Source organism: Tyto alba, unplaced genomic scaffold, assembly GCF_018691265.1.
Source record: "Tyto alba isolate M040663 unplaced genomic scaffold, T.alba_DEE_v4.0 Super-Scaffold_23, whole genome shotgun sequence".
In the NCBI taxonomy this organism is placed as follows: Eukaryota; Metazoa; Chordata; class Aves; order Strigiformes; family Tytonidae; genus Tyto; species Tyto alba.
The window spans coordinates 6,522,396-6,544,349 of NW_024881297.1; the positions used below are offsets into that span (position 1 = coordinate 6,522,396).

General features: G+C 40.8%; 1 protein-coding gene across 6 annotated transcripts in view; it reads right to left on the reverse strand.

Moving 5' to 3' along the window:
• ARHGAP24 (Rho GTPase activating protein 24) overlaps nt 1–21,954 on the reverse strand; it is a 225,847-nt gene that overhangs the window by 130,417 nt on the left and 73,476 nt on the right. For 5 of the 6 annotated variants that reach the window (XM_032997916.2, XM_032997914.2, XM_032997915.2 and 2 more), the window contains exon 3: nt 13,082–13,169. In XM_032997916.2, coding sequence (XP_032853807.1) covers nt 13,082–13,169 — 88 coding nt within the window. Of the gene's footprint in view, nt 1–6,432; nt 6,453–13,081; nt 13,170–21,954 lie in introns of those variants that run through there. The other variant, XM_032997922.2, reaches the window with a different exon arrangement.

A 21,954-nucleotide genomic window follows, 5' to 3' on the forward strand; every position in this document is an offset into this window, starting at 1 on the left:
ACATTTCCACCTCACTTCTTCCTACAATGCTATTTTCATTACTTAGTGGAATCAAGCCCAGATCATCTTTTAACAACTGAAATACAGAAAGTACACACAAGCAATTTTAATAAAAACATTATGATCTTCTAAAACTTTGAATATTGACTAAAGCTGATGGATCCTCAATTCTATGAGCAGAGGTAGACAGCAAAGTAATCATTATCACAGTGCATCAAAACAACATCAGCTATATAGATACTCAGGAAAATCTTTTCTCAAAAAGCTTGAGTTACCACTGCCTCTGATTTTTCCCAGTTCTGACATCCCATTTCGCAGAATTTGTTTGGGAATCTACATTTCAAGCTGTGCTTCATGATATGCCAAGGATACTTCTGACATTGAAACAAGCTAAAAGTTACAGCCCTGAACAGGGTGTCCACCACAGAAGTGCATCTCTTACTTTACTGGACTTTTTGATGTCGCCAATAGAGGGACATACATTAAACTAAAAAATTGAAGCTAGTAGCTGTCAAAAATTCCATTCAGACTGCTATTGTAGTTAAGAAGATAAAAGGCATTTTGTTTCTTTTGAGACAAGGTTTGTATTTACACACCAGACAATGCCAAGACTATCAACACACATGACTGTACTGGCAAACAAAATGGCATATAGTTAATGGATGTAACACAGACATTGTTGAAGACCTACTGTAGCTTCACAACTCATTCAAACCATACAGTTGGGGTGTGATTTATCTTCAGCCCCACAGAGTTTGCACTATCAAAATTCAGGAAATTCCTCACATCTTAACAGTACAGTGGAAAAGCCAATATTGCTTCCCCCCCACAACTCCAGTTTGGTCCCCAAATCACTATCAAAAATTATCAGAGCAACAAGCTCTCATTCCAGTTGCCTTTCTCGATTCCCACAGGCCAACTGGCTTCATGGGAACTATCTCCACATGTCTGGCACTACCTAAGCCACTTGCCAACATTGGTACTGATCTCCAAGCTCCAGTGCCAGCTGCAGTGCTGAGGCAGAGGAAAAAAAAAAAAAAAAAAAGATCTCATCATTGCTGTAATCACAACTGATGACATTTCAAGTAGGGTGGAAATAAACCATGTCTCCAAAAGTAGCTTTCATGAGATGAGTTACATCCTCACTAAGAGCAAATCTGGTGTACACGTATACTGATGGTGGAAGATGTAAACTCAACCTTTAAGTTTGCCTTTATACCACCTAAATTTTTAAAGATGCTACCACTATTATGTTCCAAACTCTTCTATGTAGCAGATGATCTCCAGAGTGACACCAGTGGGTCACACAGAAAAGCTCATCTAAATGAACAACAACTTAACCTATGGAGCAAACACACATCAGATTACATGCACCACGTGTCAACCAGGGCCAATAAAATCAGTCTGCTTCTAAATTAAAAGACACAAGTGAAAAATAACTTTTTAACTTTGGCTTTATATACCATGCTTGTGTAATGGTAAAGGCAGGCAAAGAAACTGTATTCATTTAAAATTTTTATAGTCTATCCAGTCTTCTGCCATATGAAATCAATACCACTGAGACCAGATGATTGAAAAGTAGAATTACTTTACTGGAAAGAACATGAAAGCTACAAGTGTTCAGGAGTTTTCAGAAGTGCTTCATTCATCACCTATCTTCAAAACAGACCGTAAATAGGAAATGACATTCAGAAAACAGTCAATATTACAACTTCTTCTAATATAACTATGCACACTTTTAACCTATAATCTGTACTTGTTCACAAAGATAGAAGGGATTCAGGATAGTGGGATTTATATATGAAAATTTGTGATAGCTCAAACTCCAAAGTTACACACCTGAGCTGTAAGAGGATACTCAGAGAAGACATTTAGAAAGGGCTCTTTTTTTTTGTATTTTTATTTTTATTTTAAATAGTTCTTGCATCTCAATTTAATTTCTTCAGCTTTAAATGCAGATGGCCTAAATGCTGTAATTTCTACTGGATTAGTTTTCAGCTAAAAGAAAAATCTATTAATTAATATTTCTATATTTAAATAAATTATGTTTTAAATTGGCTATTGCAGGCTCTTCTATGCTAGATACAAGTGCTGGAGTTGTAGGAGAAAAGGGACTGCATCTTCTGAATGGGAAAAGGTGGCCCCTCTCCCCTTGCAGGACAGACAGGACATTTTCTGGTAGGTCTTTGGTAACCTAAAACTGAGCCACACCAATCTTGATCTTTAAACAGGTGTGATATCATGAGGGGGTCTTCAGTATGAAGGAGAGGAGGCAAAACTACTCATATCACTCTGCAATTACATGTCACAATCCTGGTCTTGCCTTGCTCCCCCAAGCCCCCAGTATAAAGGTTATAAAAACTTCTTGCTGGCTATCACTGGTTGACATTTACATTTCCCTAACATCATTAATTTGTAAGGCCTGTACTTCTCACAAGGATGCAGGTATCATTTCAATTAAACGTGTGTGGACACGAGGGCACGGAGAGGTAGTACTTGAGCCAGTGTCATGGAAAGAGTCAATGCTGGAACTGGAACAAAAATCAGGTCTCTTGAACTTGGTGGCTTCCCCCTGTGTTGTTCAGTAGCCATGGCAAGAAAGGCATGAAAAACATGCTTAAGAGGGATATTATATGCATTGACCTGTAGGAAACTGAGCTTGAATTTAGCACATTTTATGGTGCCAGCACAACTTGGTGGTGTGACTCACCATCTCATTTCACAGGGATGTAGGACTGGGAATGGTTTGGGGTTTGCTTTTCTAAAAACTATGAAGGCAGCAAAGCTCTTATGGGCTCCCACCACAGGGACAGCAAACCCAGGACAGCAGGTCAAACACCTGCGCATCGTGAGAACTGCTGCTCGAGATGGAAGAGCTCGCTCACACTGAGCCCTCACCATTAACCTTGTGAGAAACAAGCAGCAAAGCTTCAGCTGGCTACATTTCTCTGGCTGACTCCATGCATTTCCAAGGGTCACTTAAAAAATGCAGTTTACAGTTGTTATAGGTTCCTTTGAAGGACGAGAATGAGACAGAGCATGCCAGTGTGCCCACATGCAGAGAGGTGGCTCCCTACCAAATAGATTCTTGAGAAATCATTCTGTTAATAAGGATGGAAATGTGTTCAGAAGATCTTCAATAGGAAACAAGCTGCGCTCAAAGCTGCTTTAGCACAATATGGCATTACTCGGAGATATCAATGCACAGTAAGGCTGCTGCCTGTTTGATTAAACAGCCTGCCTGCTCCCTCCAGAAGATATCAGAGGTACAACTAGTTCAGTCAGCAGTATCAGCAATGCCCTTGAGGTCCTGTGCCCCTGACAACTAATGAAGAGGCACTGCTGGCTGTCAGTGTGTACAGGGGGACACATTCATCTTTGTGGCAGCACCAATTAAATCCATGGGGGTCACACCAGGAGGAGACAGGAATCCAGCACAGGAAACAAGTCAAAGCAGCTGACTGGTTTAACACTTCAGTTCTGGGTTTTGTATCAAAGAGAAAAGGGCATCAATTTTGTGCTAGCCACACTAATAGTGAAGGGAATACAGGGCATCTACATGACAGCAAAGGTAGAGAGAGTACCTCAGTGCTCAGGTGTGTGCACATGTGAACTATGGAAAAGTGCTTTTTGCAGCAGGGCAGGAAACCTCTTAATACGCAGTTTTCTCCTAAAGTCAAGAGAAAGGAATTTGCCTAGAGTACTGTGTTCCTAACACTCTGCGAAGCCTTCAAGGAAAGCTACTTGCCATACATGTGGGTGTACCCTCACCTTGGCCACAGCAATTACTCCTGAGAAGATAAGGTAGAGAACTCTTGCCCCTTATTCCTCACAAGGCTACATCCTTAGAGAAAACAAACAGTTCTACTCCAAAACAACAGAGCTCAAAACCTTCTAAAGCATTTCCATTCCTGAGACATCACATTGAATTATGCCATCCACAGTCAAACATGTCAACTAATCTTCTGCCCTGTTTGGTGCCTCACTGTAGAGTCCAACCTTTCCCATCCCACAGAAGTCCTGCTGTCATATGACTTCCAGGACTGCAAAGTATTGATATCAGAAGAGAAGAATGTTGAAATAGAAGCTACAGTAAGTATCCAGTATCCAACTTGTTAAGGTACATGGGAGCACTACAATGAAAATTGGTTGTTTAGCCAAAAAGATTTATCTTTAATTCCTGCTTTGTCTTATTTGTGTCCCTTAGGGAAAAATTTCAAGTGAATTTATCAAATCCACATTTTCCAGGCCTTCATGGACCCTTAATTAAAAAGGCTGTCAATCAGTAGGTGGCAAGAATTATTACTTACTGTGGCCTTCCCATTTCAGACATTTGAGAACTCACGGTGAAAGTATCGAAGGGCTTAATCTGCTAAACACTGAGTATCAACAGAGAACTGGAAGGTTTTTAAATAACTTTACAACACACTGGCAACCATTTATTTTCTCAAACCTCACATCACACTTGTGGAGGCTAAAGGACCTGTTTACCAACAGTAAAATCAGTATGACATACATAATGCAAAACAGATCACTCCTGACTAAGCCATGGGTTCACAAACCTAAGCAAATCTAAGTTGACTTAAATGTAAGATAGCTATCCTGCAGAAATTAAATAACACTGTCTTTTGGAACTAAGAATTTAATTAAGCTTTGAGAAGTGAAAGCCTATTGCAGCAGTAGAAGCAAAATAGTTTATTATCCAACCTTTTATGTAAATGAAACTTAAAAAAAAAAAAAAACAAAAACAAAAACAAAAACTCAAACCCACCTTATGCTCTCTACCATAACAGTTAATCTGCAGGAAACTTCATTTGCTATATGGTATGCAATTGAAGGCATAAAGAAATAGGCCAGTAGACACCTCTTTTTTTTCTTACTAATGAAAAAATAATTCTAACAATTTCAAAGTTCTGGGAATTAGTATTTCACTCCCTTGCAGAGATTCTCTAATAAAGCCACAGGCTTTTGGGAAATGCTCTGTAGACAAAGGCTTCCCAACTCAGCCTAGAAACATGATGAAATACTGCTCACTTCTCTGAAAAAGCACAGTGTAAGAATTTTGTGCCAGAAAAAAATCAGATGCAAACATTATGTGAACTGCAAAAACTCAAGTCCTCCAAAACAATATAAAAATACTTTGTAGGGCACTCTCCACAACAGTGATGGGGAGTGCTTTCCTAACATCAATTTGTAAAACTTACTGCAGACTTCTAAGTTACCTGAAAATAATTCTTATGAGAAAAGCTGTGATGCAAAAGCAGCCAAATGTTTGAAAATTATCATAGAAGTAAAGACTGCTGGAGTATGAAAACTAAGTCCTGAGACGTGCTTGTACATGGCAGTCAAGTGAAACTGCTTTTGTTTCATATCCTTTGCAGCTGAAGTATTTGGGAGGGTAGCTTAAGTATTTTAAGTACATGTCATATTTTGATTTATATCCTGTACATCTACTTCAAGAAATATTAAGTTTTCTCATTGTGGCAATCCATTTGGCCTGTTTTCAATTAGTACCACAAAAGGAACCAACACTTCTGTTGCATAGCACCACTAAGAAACTGCTTTCTGAAAAGATGCACGTGCAGAAAAACTGTGCAGAGAGAGCTCATCTAAACCAGAATAAAAATGGTGTGATTTTCCTCAGCAGTATGTTTGGGCTAGTTCTCTCGACTACAACACTCAGGTCTGACAAATTGACCTTCAACAAACAAAAGTGTAAAGTGCTGAAGGTAATTCCTGACTTCTGCACTCTCCACCATCCACAACTCAAGAAAGATCTCATGTTCCCTGATGGGAAGGGAGATAGCCCAAGGAGCCAATATGCACAAGAAATCAGCAGACATGGAAGTGCAGAAAAAAGGAGCAGCAGAGACTACAAATAACTTCCCTGAAATATTACATTTATTCACTAACACTCTGAATAACCCCTAAGAATGAAACTGTTCCTTAAGCTGCAGACATATAACTTGGGGCTGCACTGAGAATGCTTTTAGAGGGATGAACAGACTTTGGCAACTCAGAACTACCAAAATACAAATTAATTTACACAGATGCACGCGCTGGACTACAATACTTTGCCAATGGTGAAAAACACAGCACACACATACAAAGTTTATAAGCAAAAGATTCCACAAGGAATACTGAAGATCAACATTTGGAAATGTATGTTTTAGTTTAAACAGTACTAATTAAATATTAACACTCATGCAACTGAACAACTCATCAGAGCAATCTTTGGGATATTTGTGTCTCTGGGGGAACGGAACACCCAAACAGATCACATGCTAGTGAACATGGTCCTGTAAGTAAGCTTGTCTTCAGTGCTGTTTTCTCATTAAATCTTCATGTAATACAGGACAGGGACAAAGAAATCTATGATTCAGTAACATTAAAATGGTGAAATACCATTGGAGTGGTGATCTGGCTTCTTACCTGTGAGTCCAAGCTGTAAAATGAGTTATCATTCTCATAGAGCAGAATATAAGCCACCACATAAGGATCTCAAATAACAGCAACTGGGGAGATAACAGTATCAGCAGTTTAGTTTCCAGGATCAACGTCCACTCGATGATGGAGCACATTCCTTTGCCCATTCAATAACCATTATCTCTTCTGGCAACTACTTACATAGTCCCAGGTTATTTTGAGCTGGTGGTGCTTCCTGAGTGCATCAAGAGATGAGGATTCAAGTTCCGGCATCTCCTACAAGCATCTCAACATCCCTGGAAAAGCCGCAGGCTCCCGCTGCAAAGCTTTCCATACTGCCCTTGCTCAAAATGCCTTCAGGAAGCAACCTTTGGAAAGCCTGGGCGACTCCAAAACAGGGGCTCGAGACTTGTGTGAAAAACAGTGGACAAGCCTGAGCTTCCCACATCTCCGTGCTCAGCTCCTCCTGGTGCAAATGGGGTGCAGCAACTGAACTCAAGCAGGAACCAAGTCCCCAGTCTGCAAACCACCACACATGCAAACTGTGGTACTTTCACGTGCCTCTGGTCTATACCTCTGTACCTACGGGTCACACCTAATTCATTAAAGCACAGCTACGTCACCCGATTCAGTTGTGTGAATGCAAACACCTTCCCCTACTGCACCTGCATACCAAGATAAAAACCTCAGATTTCCTTTAGAAAGGAACAAATACATAGAATGAGATTTTATCTTTTAAATAAAAGTAGGAACAATCAGCAAATAAAACACAATAACTTGAACAAACCTAATCACACAACTTTGCTATATGTGTATATTCCCCATTAAAAAGCTATTTATTTAAACTCTCTTCTGGTTTCTGTTGAGTATGAAACATTCCTCCATGTACAAGAGAAGCTGTTAACAACCACAGACATCGCTAATCACCTCATGGTCACACTGACTCTGGTACAGAAAACTCCTGCACAGAAGCATGGCATGGGCGTCATGCTGTACAGCAGTTTCACTCCTGTAAATTAACTTCATCAGCAGAGCAAAAGAAAAAAAAGGAACCATTTTAAATCATGACTTAAGGAATGAACAGAATGTTTTCAAAATGCTAATTAAAGGCATCTGTATTTTAATTACAGGATCAAAACTGCAAGATACTTGTCTCCACACACATTTCTTTCATTCATCTTCAGAGATGCCTGTGTACAGAGAATTAGTTTCATAGTACAAACCTACTCCCACGTACATTCCCAAAATAATTTGCATGTATTACCAATAAACACACAAGTTTTCAGGCCGCCCACAGACATGATAGACAAAAAGAGGACTTGTCATTATTGTCTTTGGGATTATAACTATAATTACTTCAACTTTTAATACAGAGAAAATGGAATCCAAGAGCAGTGTGAGCTTCAGCACCATACATTTAACACAACGTTAATTTGGGCTGACAAAAAAAAAAAAAAAAAAAAACCAAAAACAACAACCCTGCAAATAGATCCTGTTGCTGTGTAGCTGTTTTCTCATATGAAAGCTAACAAAGGCTAAACAGAACCTTGGCCACAATATATTTTTCTCTATTACACTCAGTGAGCTCAATTTTGTTGCTGTCAGCCTATAAAACTGACTTTTATATTGAGTCATTAAGAGAATACAGATGACAAACAGCTCCATTACAAAAGTCAGACAATACTTGCCTTGAGAAGCAACAGTGACACAACGACGGTGGCAAAGCTTACTTCATCTTTACTTGACATACAGATGACAACACTTCTACAGGAACTGAGATGCCTCCACAGTCAGTCTGGATCTCAGTTTTAATTTCATCCCCTCAAAGACCAGTTCTGTGGCACGAAATGTCCCATCTGATTTCCCAAAAATTTATTTTTTGTCATGAATCCTTAGCAAAACATCTCACCAGGAAAATTGCTCCATTATGAAGTCACTACAGCTACATGCTTGTTAGCAAGTTGGGGGTGGGGGGGAAATAAATATGCTGGTGCTATCCTAAACACATTCAAAACCCCATACTCAGAATTAAAAACAAGCAACCAAACCAAACCAAACCAAGCCTCTCAGGAGGGCTCCAGATAAGTATTGAAGGCAGCCCAAAAACTAATTGCAAATTACTTTTTACCTTGACTGCATAGAAAGTTGGCAAAACAAATATTTTGGGAAATCACGAGCAACTGTGCTCTCCCATCAGCATTGCCCATCAGTTCAGCAGCTGGCACTCCCCTTGTTAGCTATGCTGCCCAAGGCTTTTTAACTTGGGCATGAAGGATGAACCTGGGCTGAGGCTTGGCAGGGAAGGGCTTGGGCTGGAAGAAAATCAATTGAGAGGTGCTGACACTTTGAAAACCAGCAACAAACAGTCAAATTATGGGAGCAGAAGCAACACAGGTGGTGGTTGAGACCTAACAGTGTACTGGCAACGCAAAGCCAGGGTGAAACATTGCATTTTCTGGAGGCTTTCTACAATTCACGCAATAGCCAGGTACTGTGGTAAAAGCATTCACACTCGGCAGCAAATTACGGCCTGATTTCCAAATGTGCTGTACATATCCCAGAGGCATCAAGTGGTATTTGGGATAGCATCATACACAGAAAATGAGTGATCCCTGATGAAGGTGCTTGAACACGGACAGAAGCGCCTGCCTTCAAAATGTAAATGTTTGACTGTTCAAGCCTTATTCCATTATCATTTCCTATGATATCACACTATTCTGCTATCAGCCAGATTTCCTCCTGTTAGGGAAGATTACAAGCTGTGCCCGAGGGAGCTTACCGTAGCTCAGCTGTGGCAGGTCCCATGGGGGAAGTGACCCTCTGGTGCCACGCAGCTGCCTGCATGGTCACACAGGAAGGTTTTTATGCCTTCACCTCACACACGTCTCAGGCCTACAGTTAAATATTCCACACTCGATGCCAAATTCACATAGACCAGAGGCATGGTAAGCACACCCAGGGTGAGCATTATCAGACAGATTAAGGTATCATGTGAATCATGACATCTAGAGCACCAGCTTCAGCAAAATCCTCTATATAGATGTCTTCACCTGTAACGTGACAGCAAAGAGGGCATTGCAGCCATTTTGAGATGGCAACACCCCAGTTTTGTGCGCGTCCTCAGCAGCACCTTCTAGTTTAACCTACAGCAGGAACTAAAGCTGCTTATCTTATGGTCATATCTATCAAGAGAAGCGAGCATCATCACTGAAATCAGTGTCAGCCCAGTTCTGTCTGCTCATCTTATCCCCTTCCCTACCTGCTGAGATAGGGCACAGATCCTACTGCAATAACAGCTACAACTACAGGAGCTCAGCTTCTCTCTTTTCCATCTACAACATCCAGAAGAAATACAGGCTTAATTTATGACATGATTGGTAAGAAATCCCATTTTGCCTGGAAATTTTGGGTCAGAAAGCATTCTGTAAGTTCTGGGGAAAAAAAAAAAAAAAAAAAAAAAAAAATCACAAAAAAAAAACCAAAACCAACAAAACAACACACACAAAACCCAAACAAAATAAAATCAGCACTTTCTCAATTGAAAAGAACTTTCTTAATTTTCAGTGGAAACAAGATTTTAGTCAACCCCAGAACTGCAATGTTAATAACAGGTTTCTTTCAATATTCTGAACACATGAAAAAGATACAGACCATAGCGAGAAACTTTTTAAAATGTGATTGATTCAAGCGGAGGTGAGTGTTAGGCAAACTTCACCTACACTATGCGTGCATTCTTTGCATACTAACCCCTTACTGCACATCATTTTCATAATCAAATTCTTTGCCATGTATAAATGGAAAAATAAAGCTGCCATGTGTTAAGCTGCATCTGCAAATTCCAATGAGTGATCAGCCTCCTCAGTTTGGAAATCTACTTCATATTTGTTACACTTCAACATATCAAAATCTCTGTGCATTAGCCAAGACAACTACATTTCTGCCTTAACACTGAGATGGTTTAAGAGTAAGAACATGGAGGTGAGTTTCGGTACACATTATCCTCCATTTATCTTCTAAATAGCAATAATGGGAAAGTAAATTGAAAAGTAAGATGGGGATTAACAGAATATATTGAATAAAAACAGTGGGCTAACTGGATGTTGAAACATAGAATCATTTAGGTTGGAAAGAACTCTTAACATCGAGTTCAACCATTAACCTAACACTGCCAAGACCACCACTAACCCATGTCCCTAAGCGCTATGTCTATATGTCTTTTAAATACCTCCAGGGATGGTGACTCAACCCCTTCCCTGGGCAGCCTCTTCCAGTGCTTGACAACACTTTTGTTGAAGAAATGTTTCCTAATACCCAATCTAAACCTCACCTGGCACAACCTGAGGCCATTTCCTCTTATCCTATCGCTTGTTACTTAGGAGAAGAGACCAACACCCACCTGGCTACAATCTCCTCTCAGATAGTTACAGGGACCAGTAAGGTCTCCCCTCAGCCCCCTTTTCTCCAGGTTAAATCACCCCAGTTCCCTCGGCTTCTCCTCGTAGGACATGTCCTCTAGACCCTTCACCATCTTCGTTGCTCTTCTTTGGGCATGCTCTAGCACCTCAATGTCCTTCTTGTAGCGAGGGGATCAAAACTGAACACAGTATTCAAGGTGCGGCCTCACCAGTGCTGAGTACAGGGGGACAACCACTTCCCTAGTCCTGCTGGCCACACTATTTTCTGATAGAAGCCAGGATGCTATTGCACTTCTTAGCTACCTGGGCACATAGCCAGTTCATATCCAGCTGGCTGTCAACCAACACCTCCTGGTCCTTTCCCACCAAGCAGCTTTCCAGCCACTCTTCCCCAAGCTTGCAATGTTGCAAGGGGTTGTGACCCAAGTGCAGGACCTGGCACTAAGCCTTGTTGATCCGTATTTACAGTTCTTTGGACCCAGCCATCCAGCCAGTTTTTTACCCAGTGAAGAATACACCTGTCCAAGCCATGAGCAGCCAGTTTCTTCAGGAGAATGCTGTGGGAAGCAGTGTCAAAGGCTTTACGAAAGTCCAGTGAAACAACATCCGCAGCCTTTCGCTCATGCACTAAGTGGGTCACCTTGTCATAGAAGGAGATCAGGTTAGTCAAGCAGGACCTGCCTTTCATAAACCCCTCCTGACTGGGCCGGATCACCTGGTTGTCCCGTACATGCTGTGTGATGGCACTCAAGGTGATATGCTCCATAACCTTCCCCAGCACTGAGGTCAGAGTGACAGACCTGGAGTTCCCCAGATGTTCCTTCTGGCCCTTCTTGTAGATGGGTGTCACATTTTCTAATCTCCAGTTAACGGGGACTTCCCCAGTTAGCCGAGACTACTGATAAATGATGGAAATTGGCTAGGTGAGCACTTCCACCAGCTCCCGCAGTACTCTTGGATGGATCCCATCTGGCCCCATTGACTTGTGTGTATCTAAGTGGTGCAGCAATTTGCTGACCATTTCCACTTGGATAATGAGGGCTTCATCCTGCTCCCCAGCCCTGACTTCCAGCTTAATGGGCTGGGTACCCCAAGAACAATTTGTCTTAGTATTAAAAGCAAAGAAAGCATTAAGTACCTCAGCCTTTTCCTCATCCACTGTCACTATGTTTCCCCTAGCATCCAATAAAGGACGGAGATTCTCCTTAGCCCTCCTTTTGTTGCTGATGTATTTACAGAAACATTTTTTATTGTCTTTTACAGCATTGGTGAAATTAAGTTCTAGTTGGACTTTGGCCCTTCTAATTTTCTCCCTGCATAACCTCACAACATCCTTGTAGCCCTTCTGATTTGCCTACCCCTTCTTCCAAAGATCATAAATTCTCTGTTTTTTCCAGAGCTCCAGCCAAAGCTATCTGTTCAGCCAGGCCAGTTTTTTTGCCCTCTGGCTTGTTTTTCAGCACATGGGGACAGGCAGATCCTGGGCCTTTTAGATTTCCTGCCTGAAGAATGCCCAGCCTTCCTGACTCCTTTGCCCTTCACGACTGCCTCCCAAGGGGCTCTGTCGACCAGGCCCTAAACAGGCCAAAGTCTGCCCTCCAAAAGTCCAAGGTGGCAAGGAGGAGGCTAGCAAATCATTTCATCAATACACGCAGTCAGGAGTACTGCTCCATTGACAGGGTAATATTCTTTAGACAAATCTACCCCCAGGAAAAAAATCCACACCCAATCAAAAAAACACAGCTAAAAACAAGTTTAGGGTTTCAAAGTAGCAATGCTTGCTGTTGTTACAATCTGTTTATCCACCACCAGTGATCAGGGAGCATTCCTAAGTGATGGTACCAATGTCATCAAGCCCACGTGCTATACTGATAAGCTGTTGATGCTAAGTTACGGATTCCTTTGTTACCAGAGGACACGTTACTTCAGAGCATCCAGTGTAATCTAAAATAATTACCCAATGCACCCGTACTATCACTATGTCACTCAGTGGTGCAGCCCCTTGCTGTGAACAAACATGCTTTACATTGACAAAAAAAAAAAAAACACGTTCTTTTCCTATGCTGCCTGGAGGTGAATGAGAAAAATATGAATGAAAGTATTAACAAATTAACCAATTTTTTTTCCCTTTGATTGAATCATTAGTCACCTTCAGCTTCTGTTCTGGCAGAAAAGACATGGCCATTTGTCACTGAGAACAAAACTGCAAAGACTTTTCTACGTGGCATAGAATATCTTACCTGGAACAACTTCAAAAAGGAACTTTCCTGGACTTTCTTCATTGCAGGGATGCTCAATTACTCTGTTGCCAGGCAGAAAGATGATACCCTAAAGAAAAAAAAATAACAACAAACTTGGGATTAAAACTGCTACCATGCTTCTGATAGACTAACATTTTTTCTTTTTGGACTGCAGTATACATGAATTTATGGTGTTGTGCCTAGGCAGCTGACTTACAAAGTGAAGACTGAGGAGGGATTATCCCAAAAGCGAACATCATAGATCCTTTTAATTAATTGAGGCATTCAATAACAGTGTTAGGGTTTTTTTTCATTTCTTGGGTTTTTGATACCATGCAGATTTTTGTACTAATCACATGTACTAATTCCACTGTGCTGCAGGGAAAATTCAACAGTAAAAGAAAGGGATAGTTTGACCCTGTTGGTGAAAAGCTGTGAAGTTGCATGTGTGAGGCAGATGAATTTACCAGCTAGGCTTCTTGTCTAAAGCCAAAAGATACATGGGCAGAAGAGCAACTTCAGTTTGTGGGTCGCATCCCCAGTTCCTGCTCTGTTCCCTTTCACTGTACCATCCCAGGGAAGCAGTACAGAAAAAACATCCCGCTTCTACCCACTGGCAGCACCAGCAGACCAGCACACCACAGAGCCACTGCAGGCACAGCAAGGGTCCTGTTCCAAGATACATTTGCTACAGGCAGACAGATGTCGGATAATCTGTGACAGGCACTGAATCCCTTTGTCACAATTTTACTACCTTGAGAGGGCAGATGGGGAATTTTAGCTGTGCATATTTGGTAACAATGGTTACCAAAAACAATGCCTGCAACCCTCAAAACATTTCTGGGGCTGCAGTGGAGACATAACTTTTTTTTTCCTCATCCCCTCCCTCTTTGCCTTGCTGTCACATGAGTTGGATAGACCGCCCCTTTCCTCTGAGAGCTCTTTTTCATTTTCAGATATTACAGCTCCTCCTAGTATCATTTCTTCCTCTTTTAGCAGGCAGTCCTTAATGAGATTATGCTGGGATGGCTGTCCAGGGGTAAATTTTCAGAGTGGCATCCTAGGAACTGTATTAAGTACAAGCTCTCCTCTACTGTTAATGGGACATAATATCTACTTACCAATATTCTCCAATTACTGCACAACAGGGCCCCTATCTCCAAAGTAAACAACTAATATAAATTACACAGCTTAAACACAGAGTATCTCAAGTTGGAAGTGCCCCGTAAGGATCACTGGGTCCAACATGGAACACCAAACACTGCTTCTAAGTATCCGTCAGACCCCTCATGTAACCAGCAGTAGAGATATCCCTGTACAGGAAAAAAAGTAAATTCCGATACCGAGTGTTCGTTGCTATGGTCTGTAACCTTCATTAAGTGCAGAAGCATTTACAATTATTGGCAAGGCAAGACAAGCAGAATGCTATAGTCTTCTCACAAAGGAGACCTTACAAATCAACAGGAAAAAGCCACCTAAAGAAACAGGTAACAAATGTTTCATTAAATCAGTATTTGTACCAGACGATGTGGAGACTGAGCTCCATATGGACTTGTCTGCACAGCGTGTCACAGGAAGCCAAAGGCAGGGTGCACAGGTATTTCATCAGATCACACTAAATCACTTCCATTAAACACTATAATCCTTTTAACTGAAAACAGATGAAACAGAATGGTGTTCTGCTGAAGTGGTATTAACAGCAAACATTAGCAGTTGTGGGCAGCTTTCCCCACACACTGCATATAAACATATATTATAAGCATTAAGTGCCTTGGTCCAATAGCTCTACTAGCAGCTATTTTCCTTCATTCTTGCTACAAGCAGCAACTGATAATAGTTGTCACACTCCCTGTGAAATACCTTATTAGACAAGAATAGTATCATAATCAAAAAAGATTATATGAACAGGAAAATATATGTCACAAAACAGTTCAGCTTCTCCCCAGTAACAACTGGAAGAAAAAAGAGCAAATATAAGGAATAAATTTTTCTGAGAATTATGGGAGACTAGGAGTAAGGATCTCTAAAAAACATTTTTAACTAAATGTATTTTATGTCACATGTAATAGACCAAGACTGGTATAATTTTCTTTCTCACTCTAACTTTTACCTTGAGCACCACCCAGCACACACGATGAGTCTTAATGCTGGAGTAAATTTCACTAGCTTGGGAGCTTGTGTCAGTGAATGCATACAACATATTTAAGCTAATTATACATCTTGTTATTCAGTTAAACAAAAATACAAAATTAAGGAGACCCAGCCTATAGCACTGTAAACTAAAATCAATTTACAAGACAGTAAATGAAAACTGAATTCAACTTTGCCGTCAACTCATTAGCAATTGACATGCTGCAGTCTCATTACGATGTGATGCTTTCCGATTCCTTGATGTAAAACCCTGTTAATATTTACTTTACAGTGAGCTGTCTTAATGACAGATTTTTGAGAACATAAGAATAAAACAGTCATAATATTTATAACTTTAGTGCTGTTATTTCATAGATGAAACCTATTTCATCTACCTAAATGTGAAGCCTGAAGCCACACATGACAGCTAAGGTAACATGAAGGGAATCCAGACAGCAACACCATAGAGAATATTGCTGTGGTTTAAAAAGAAAACATGTCCTCAAATGATAATTTTACGTTACTATATTCAGAGCTATTATTGGAAATATCAATGCATATGAAATACTTAAAAATATACACATATGCGGTTTTGGTTGGGTTTTATTGGCTTTTTTTTTTTATATAAGAAAATAGTTTTGTTTGTACAACGTGCACCTGGATGCTCCAGATCAGGGGGGAAAGCCTGAGAGAGTGATTGCAGCTCTTTCACTTCCCATTCTGTCTGCTTTCACACCCGTCTGTCTGCCTTCACCATATGGCAAGACTTCCCCTTCAGTAAGCTCTGTAGCTATCTACATAACTGTACCAAGGCTGTGCCGAGTGTCCCCTTGCTCAGTTGCTCAGCAGCTGGCAGTGTGCTTCACTCGAGCACGCCAGCTCTCAGGGAACACATCTGCACCGTGGCAAAACCCCTGCAGCCCTTCATGGGGCACAGCCCTGGCTGCCGGGTATTTGATATGAGCACGGGGACCCCAGTCCCCACGTCACTGTTGGTCTTCTTGGACAGTTGTCTTTCTGAGTCCTTAAGGTGCAACATCTGGCCCATCCTTACAGCTTGGACAATCCAAAAAGTATGGACTATCAGAAAGTTGCAAAGGTTCAACAAGTGAAAGCAGTTTTTCCCCCTGAGTATCCAATGCCAGGGGGAAAAACAAGAAAACCAACTATATAGTCTTAGATACCTAACAAGATAGTAATTTGCACATTAAAGATGAAGGTGATTTCCAGAGGAAATACATGTTTTGACCTGGGTATCAGTGCATGTAAATGTTCCATAATTAGAAAACTTCACATTGCTTCATATGAACCTCTACAAATCATTCAAAATTGTTTAAAAAAAATCTCAACACAAGACTACAGATTGGACCAGATTAAAATTCTGGTTTCAAAAAAGGAGAGAAAAAACACATGGTGCCTGTAGGTAATCAAACATACAGTCTATAGAAATATTTAAAAAAAGAGGAGTGGGAGAAAAATGTGGCCTTGACCCAAGTCCCGCCCTGATCCTGTTGCCATTCTGCTCACAGGCTGTGCCTCCACCCGGTCAGCAATGTTTTGCAGAGGTCCTGCTGCAGTAAACGTGAGTTGTTTTTCAATTTTCAACATTTCTGTCCTTACCAGGGCAGTTCTGCTTCTCTAGATGAGCACTGAGGGTGACTCACAGGATGCAAGACAAGTTTAGGTTGCTCAAGAAGCACTGGCCTTTTCCCTAACCAAGTATCAAGCTCACTTGCGAAGGAGCTTCTCACACACATGGCTTTTACTACAGTATGTTGTTGCTTCAGACTAAAGATCACCTAAACAGCAGAAAAACAACATTTTTGTTAATATTAAAAATCTGCATATACGAAGCCTTTAACTGAAGAAGATTACTACTCAGTGAACAAAGTGCCTGATAAAATACTGCAGTGCAGCAAGAATGACTTTGGATTAGAGTCACAGCATTATGGTCTTGATCAAAGAGATGTTTAATCCCTGCAAACTTCAGCATTTCCAGCGCCATTCAGCAGATGAGGTTCGTGAGGAAGCATGGAAAAGCAGACAGGATGGCCACCAGACACGTGCTTCACGACAACCAGCTGACAGATGGTATTTCTGTTTTGCACACTCTGTGTAACACTGTCACAGTGAAGCAACTCAGTGCCCCTCTTTCTTTTCCATTACTCTTCCCTAGGTACACTTTACCCAGCCTTGTTTAGACTTCATTTTCTGAAGTAGACTTACCATCTCGACTGTGTCCCTCAGGGAAAAAAAAAAAAAAAAAAAAAAAAAAAAAAAGAGCAAAAAAACAGAACAAAGTCATCAGAAATAGTGCTAGCAAGGTCTGCAGCCCACAATCAATCGCTACTCCCCATGCTAAACCCTTTCCCTCCCTAGGTGGTACCAGACTAAACATCTCCACAGCTCTTAGAAAAGGTTTGCTCTGAAAGAGAGAGGAAGGGGTAAAGAAGAACCAGCTCTGAGAGGCAGGAAGGTCATCAGCCAGGATGGAGGCAGCTTGATGGGGAGAATTCAGAGGCAGAATGGATCTTTGGGTACATGTGTCTGTTACATGACTCACAGCTGTGCACAACACAGTGCTGCTGTGTGGCTTCTTTTGTCACTGTTGCCATTTCTGGAAAGTCTTGAGTGTCAGACTTAAGAACAACTGTGCGTTTCAACTCAGATGGCATCTCAAACTGAAAAATACTACATTTAGTGGGTAATACCCTCAACACTGCTCGTATTTATAAGGTCACAGCCTGAAAGGCATCCACTGTACTTCACAGTAAAGCCTGTTAATCAACCCAGATTAAATAACATACCTGTTAGATATGCACGTGCACATATATACATACATGTATATTTCTACATGTACATGCAGATGTGTACATGTACTGTGAATTCATAAACAAGTGATGCGTAGCAAAGAAGGATAAAGTGAATACCTATGTTGATATCAGTTAACTATAAATCATCATTCCTCACCTAACTACTGTTTTTGCCTTTAAAGTATCACAAAAATAGATCATCTCAAGAACAAGTGAGCCCTTTGTGCTGTCAGGAACCTACAGACATGAGGTGAGGAGGAAAATTTATAGCACAGGCAGAAATCCACTTATACTGAGGTCAATAATGAAACGTGCACTGTGCTCGCTAAAAGCGCAGTTTGATTGCAGTAACCTCTTAAAAATCCGACTTGATTTCCACCATTACAGTGTATTTCCAAGACCTCAGTAAAATCATCTGCTGCAAAAGGGCACAGCAAGTCTGAAAGCCAGCCTTTTCATTTAACTACCTACGCAGAGATAGCTGTATTTCAAATGGAGACCTGGGTGAGTTAAACAGTGGGCTCCAAACCCCAGGGCAGAGACAGAGAATTGGCTCAGCTGCCTCCAGCTGGGCTAAGCCCAGCAGCAGATCCCGAGCGTGCTCGGCCCTGCAGCACAGCGTGACGCTGGCTGGCGTGGCTGGGCTCGCTTGGTCCCGTGCAGCACCTCTGCTTTGCTCTCACCTTTGTGCAGCTCTGGTGTTCGCTGTTACGGCCTATCATGAAAGCAAACTTGCATTTAGAGCCTTACTCTCAGAGAGGGAAAAAAAAAAAAAAAAAAAATGGCACCATCCGCCATCAGCTCTTTGTTTCAAATTTATTTGCCTCTCTATCCAGTTAAGTAACAATGGCAGATGTCAAAACATTTCAGTCGTTCCCATTGCTGTCCTACAGTTATAAACTATCAAGTAATTTGGTGTGATTACTTAGCAACAAATCTACAGAGATGGGTAGTTACCATGAGCAGGCCTAAAAGGTTGTAACGGTGACCCAAGTGGTGTAAGTGCTCTGACTACTAATCTCCGGTGATATTGTGAAGCTACATAACTGCTGTTCTTCAACTTACACAGGAAGCATTTTTGTCCAAAGATCTCTTATCCCCCGTGTACATTAGGGGTTTAAAATCCTATTAGTAAACACTACATAAAGAAAACAAGTTTTACTGATTTTACTGAATTGCCACTGTTATATATACGTAATGTCAGATTTTCTAGCACATTACTGTAGTAGGACAACAATAAAAAAGTTAATACAAGCTGTAATTATAAGAGAATGAAGGAATCAGATGATCTCTTGTATCTTTTTTTACTACAAGAGAATGAGATTTTTAAATTTTTGTATTATTGGAGTGGATTTTTATACCACTTAAGCAACTAAAGTTGTGGAAGAAGTACAATTACCGCAGGAGGCAACGCAGTCTTTGTCTTGCAGTTATTGCAGACATTTACAGTTTTGTAGTATGCACAGGGATAGAACAGGTGCTACCATATTTGAGGCATCAGGGCAGGGGGGTGAACTATTCAGATTTTAGGGGGTATGTAACAAGCTAGGAATGAAGACAGAGGAGGACACAGAAATTACAAAAAGAAATAGGGTTGTCTGGATAAAATTCAGTCAACACAGCATACATTTTCCTGGCATAAATTCCATTGCATTTGACATTTTCTCATCCCACTACTCTAACACATTACTCTAGTTTGTTTCTGTTGAAGAACGAGAATTGTCATGTCGTCCTCAGAAATTCCGCAAACAAGAGTTTAAAGGAGACTTTTCCACTACCTAAAGAAAGATTCAAACCTACCTCACAGCTTAATTTTCCAGACAAGAAGTAAATTGACCTCTGTGGTGGATGAATACCACATGTACTATTTGCTTGGCAATCAGCACCAAAACATTTGTTCTGACATAAGAGTTGGCAATTTTATTAGGATGCGGTTACAGTTTCTTTACGTATTTTTCTGTCTTTCTCTTGTGCCATACATTTCACTTAATGGTTGAGTGCCTCTCTCTGCTTGAGAGAAACTTCTTTCCTCAAGAATGAAGCAATCTTGGCTTGAGTAGTCACTAGAAAAAACTCCTTTTTTGTTCCACAAGAGGAAGAAAGCTCATAACAAGATAAGCTATTACACCACTAAAAAAATTCAGTTTGCCTAAAACCAGAGGCTACATACAGGCATATTGCATGCCTACAGTTTTCATTTCTCTAGTAAGGTCAAGAGAGAAGAGTGACCATTTCCTGACAATGTCTGAAATTATTAAAAACTTCTCCTCTTTCTGAATCTGTTCCCCAACACCAACCTCTACCTTGCAGCTGAAAGTAAAATTTAACATGCTCTCTTCCCTGCTTTAAATTCTGCCTGCTATTTTAAACAGCTTCAGACAGATCTTGAGTTAGTACAAAGCAGCTTTCCTTCCTAAAGCAGATTTTCTGTGGCATCTAGAGAAGCTTTAACACCCCTATTTTATCCATCATCTCCTGGCTTCTCCCTAGTGGATGAGCTTATTCAATTATATGTCGCCAGCTTCTGTGAGAAACACTGGTCTTCCTGCAGAGATTTTGGTTTTTGTTCCCAGGTTTGTCATAGCGGGGGTATAAGCAGCTGGGAAGACAGGTACAGGGGGTGAGCCAATTCATGAGTAGCGCTCTTGAGAGATACCTTGGGCATGAAGGCATGGCATGCATCTGCTCCAACACAAGCACTTCCAGAAGGAGTGATAAGGACTGTGATTTGGGAGAGGGGAGACAGGTATGACGGGACTGTTCTCAGTTAACAGAACAGGACAGGTCACAGGGTCCAGCAGCCGAGAAACATTGAGGGAGCTCTACAATATAAGGTGTTTTCCTGGGGAACCCGCACTGCAATTGCCATGTTGATTACAGAAAGGACCTCTTGGTGTTTTCTGAAGGCAAAGAAAAAGTAGACGTATAAATAAATTCAGAGACTACACTGAGTTTAAGGATTCATGAATACTCATTAATACATGCACGCATGGAATTTCTGATAAAATTAGGCTTCATAACAATCATTAAATTTTGATCAATAAACAACAATGGGATTGGGCATTACGGAGTTACTATAGAAGAAAAAGGCAGCTATGAAAAAATCTTACTTTCAGTAGCTCTGGTCAGTAAGACATTTAGGGTATTATTAGATAAAACTGTTTTCCCAAAGTAAAAAGCCAATAAAGCACAAAGCACCAGAATACAGATGACTAAGTCTTGCTTTACAGATCTATTTGCAAAGGAAATTTACTGACTTCTAGTCCTGAGAACATCTAGGCCAAAACAATGCAATTATTTCCCAAAAGGATGATATTTGGCAGGAGAAAATGTCAAGTATGGACTCTCATGTATATACAGAGCTCTCCAGTAACAGTCTTAACAGATACAGCAACACTGTGAGAGAATGTAGCACATATGATTGAGCAGATTAAATCAAGTCAGCCATTAAATACTGAACTAAGCATTTTTCAAGATGAGATTCAGAGGGAGAAAAAAAGACCCTAAAACTGAACTTTGAATTCCATCTTGGTTTCTTTTCTTATTTTGAAAAGGTGGGCAACCAGTGGTCACTGCACACAGTTGTCTTACCTCCAGTAGTCAAGTGGATATTATGTATACACTCTATTTGGTTTAATTCTCATAGCTGGTGAAAACGATTAGGATCTAGTCCATGATGGGGAAAAAAAACAAAAAAAACCAACCCCCCCAAAAAAACCCAAACTGAAACAAACCAAAACTTTTAGAGTTACCAGAACTGCTAATGGTAATCAAGTGCATTGCTGGGTCTTATTCTGAACTACGCTTTCACATTGCAGGAGGATTTATGTAGGGGAAAAAGAGTCTAACAATCTGTGGAAATACTAACAACACTACATCCTTTTTGGAAAAATTACAGCTGGATAACTATGGCTGACTTTCAGAGCAGAT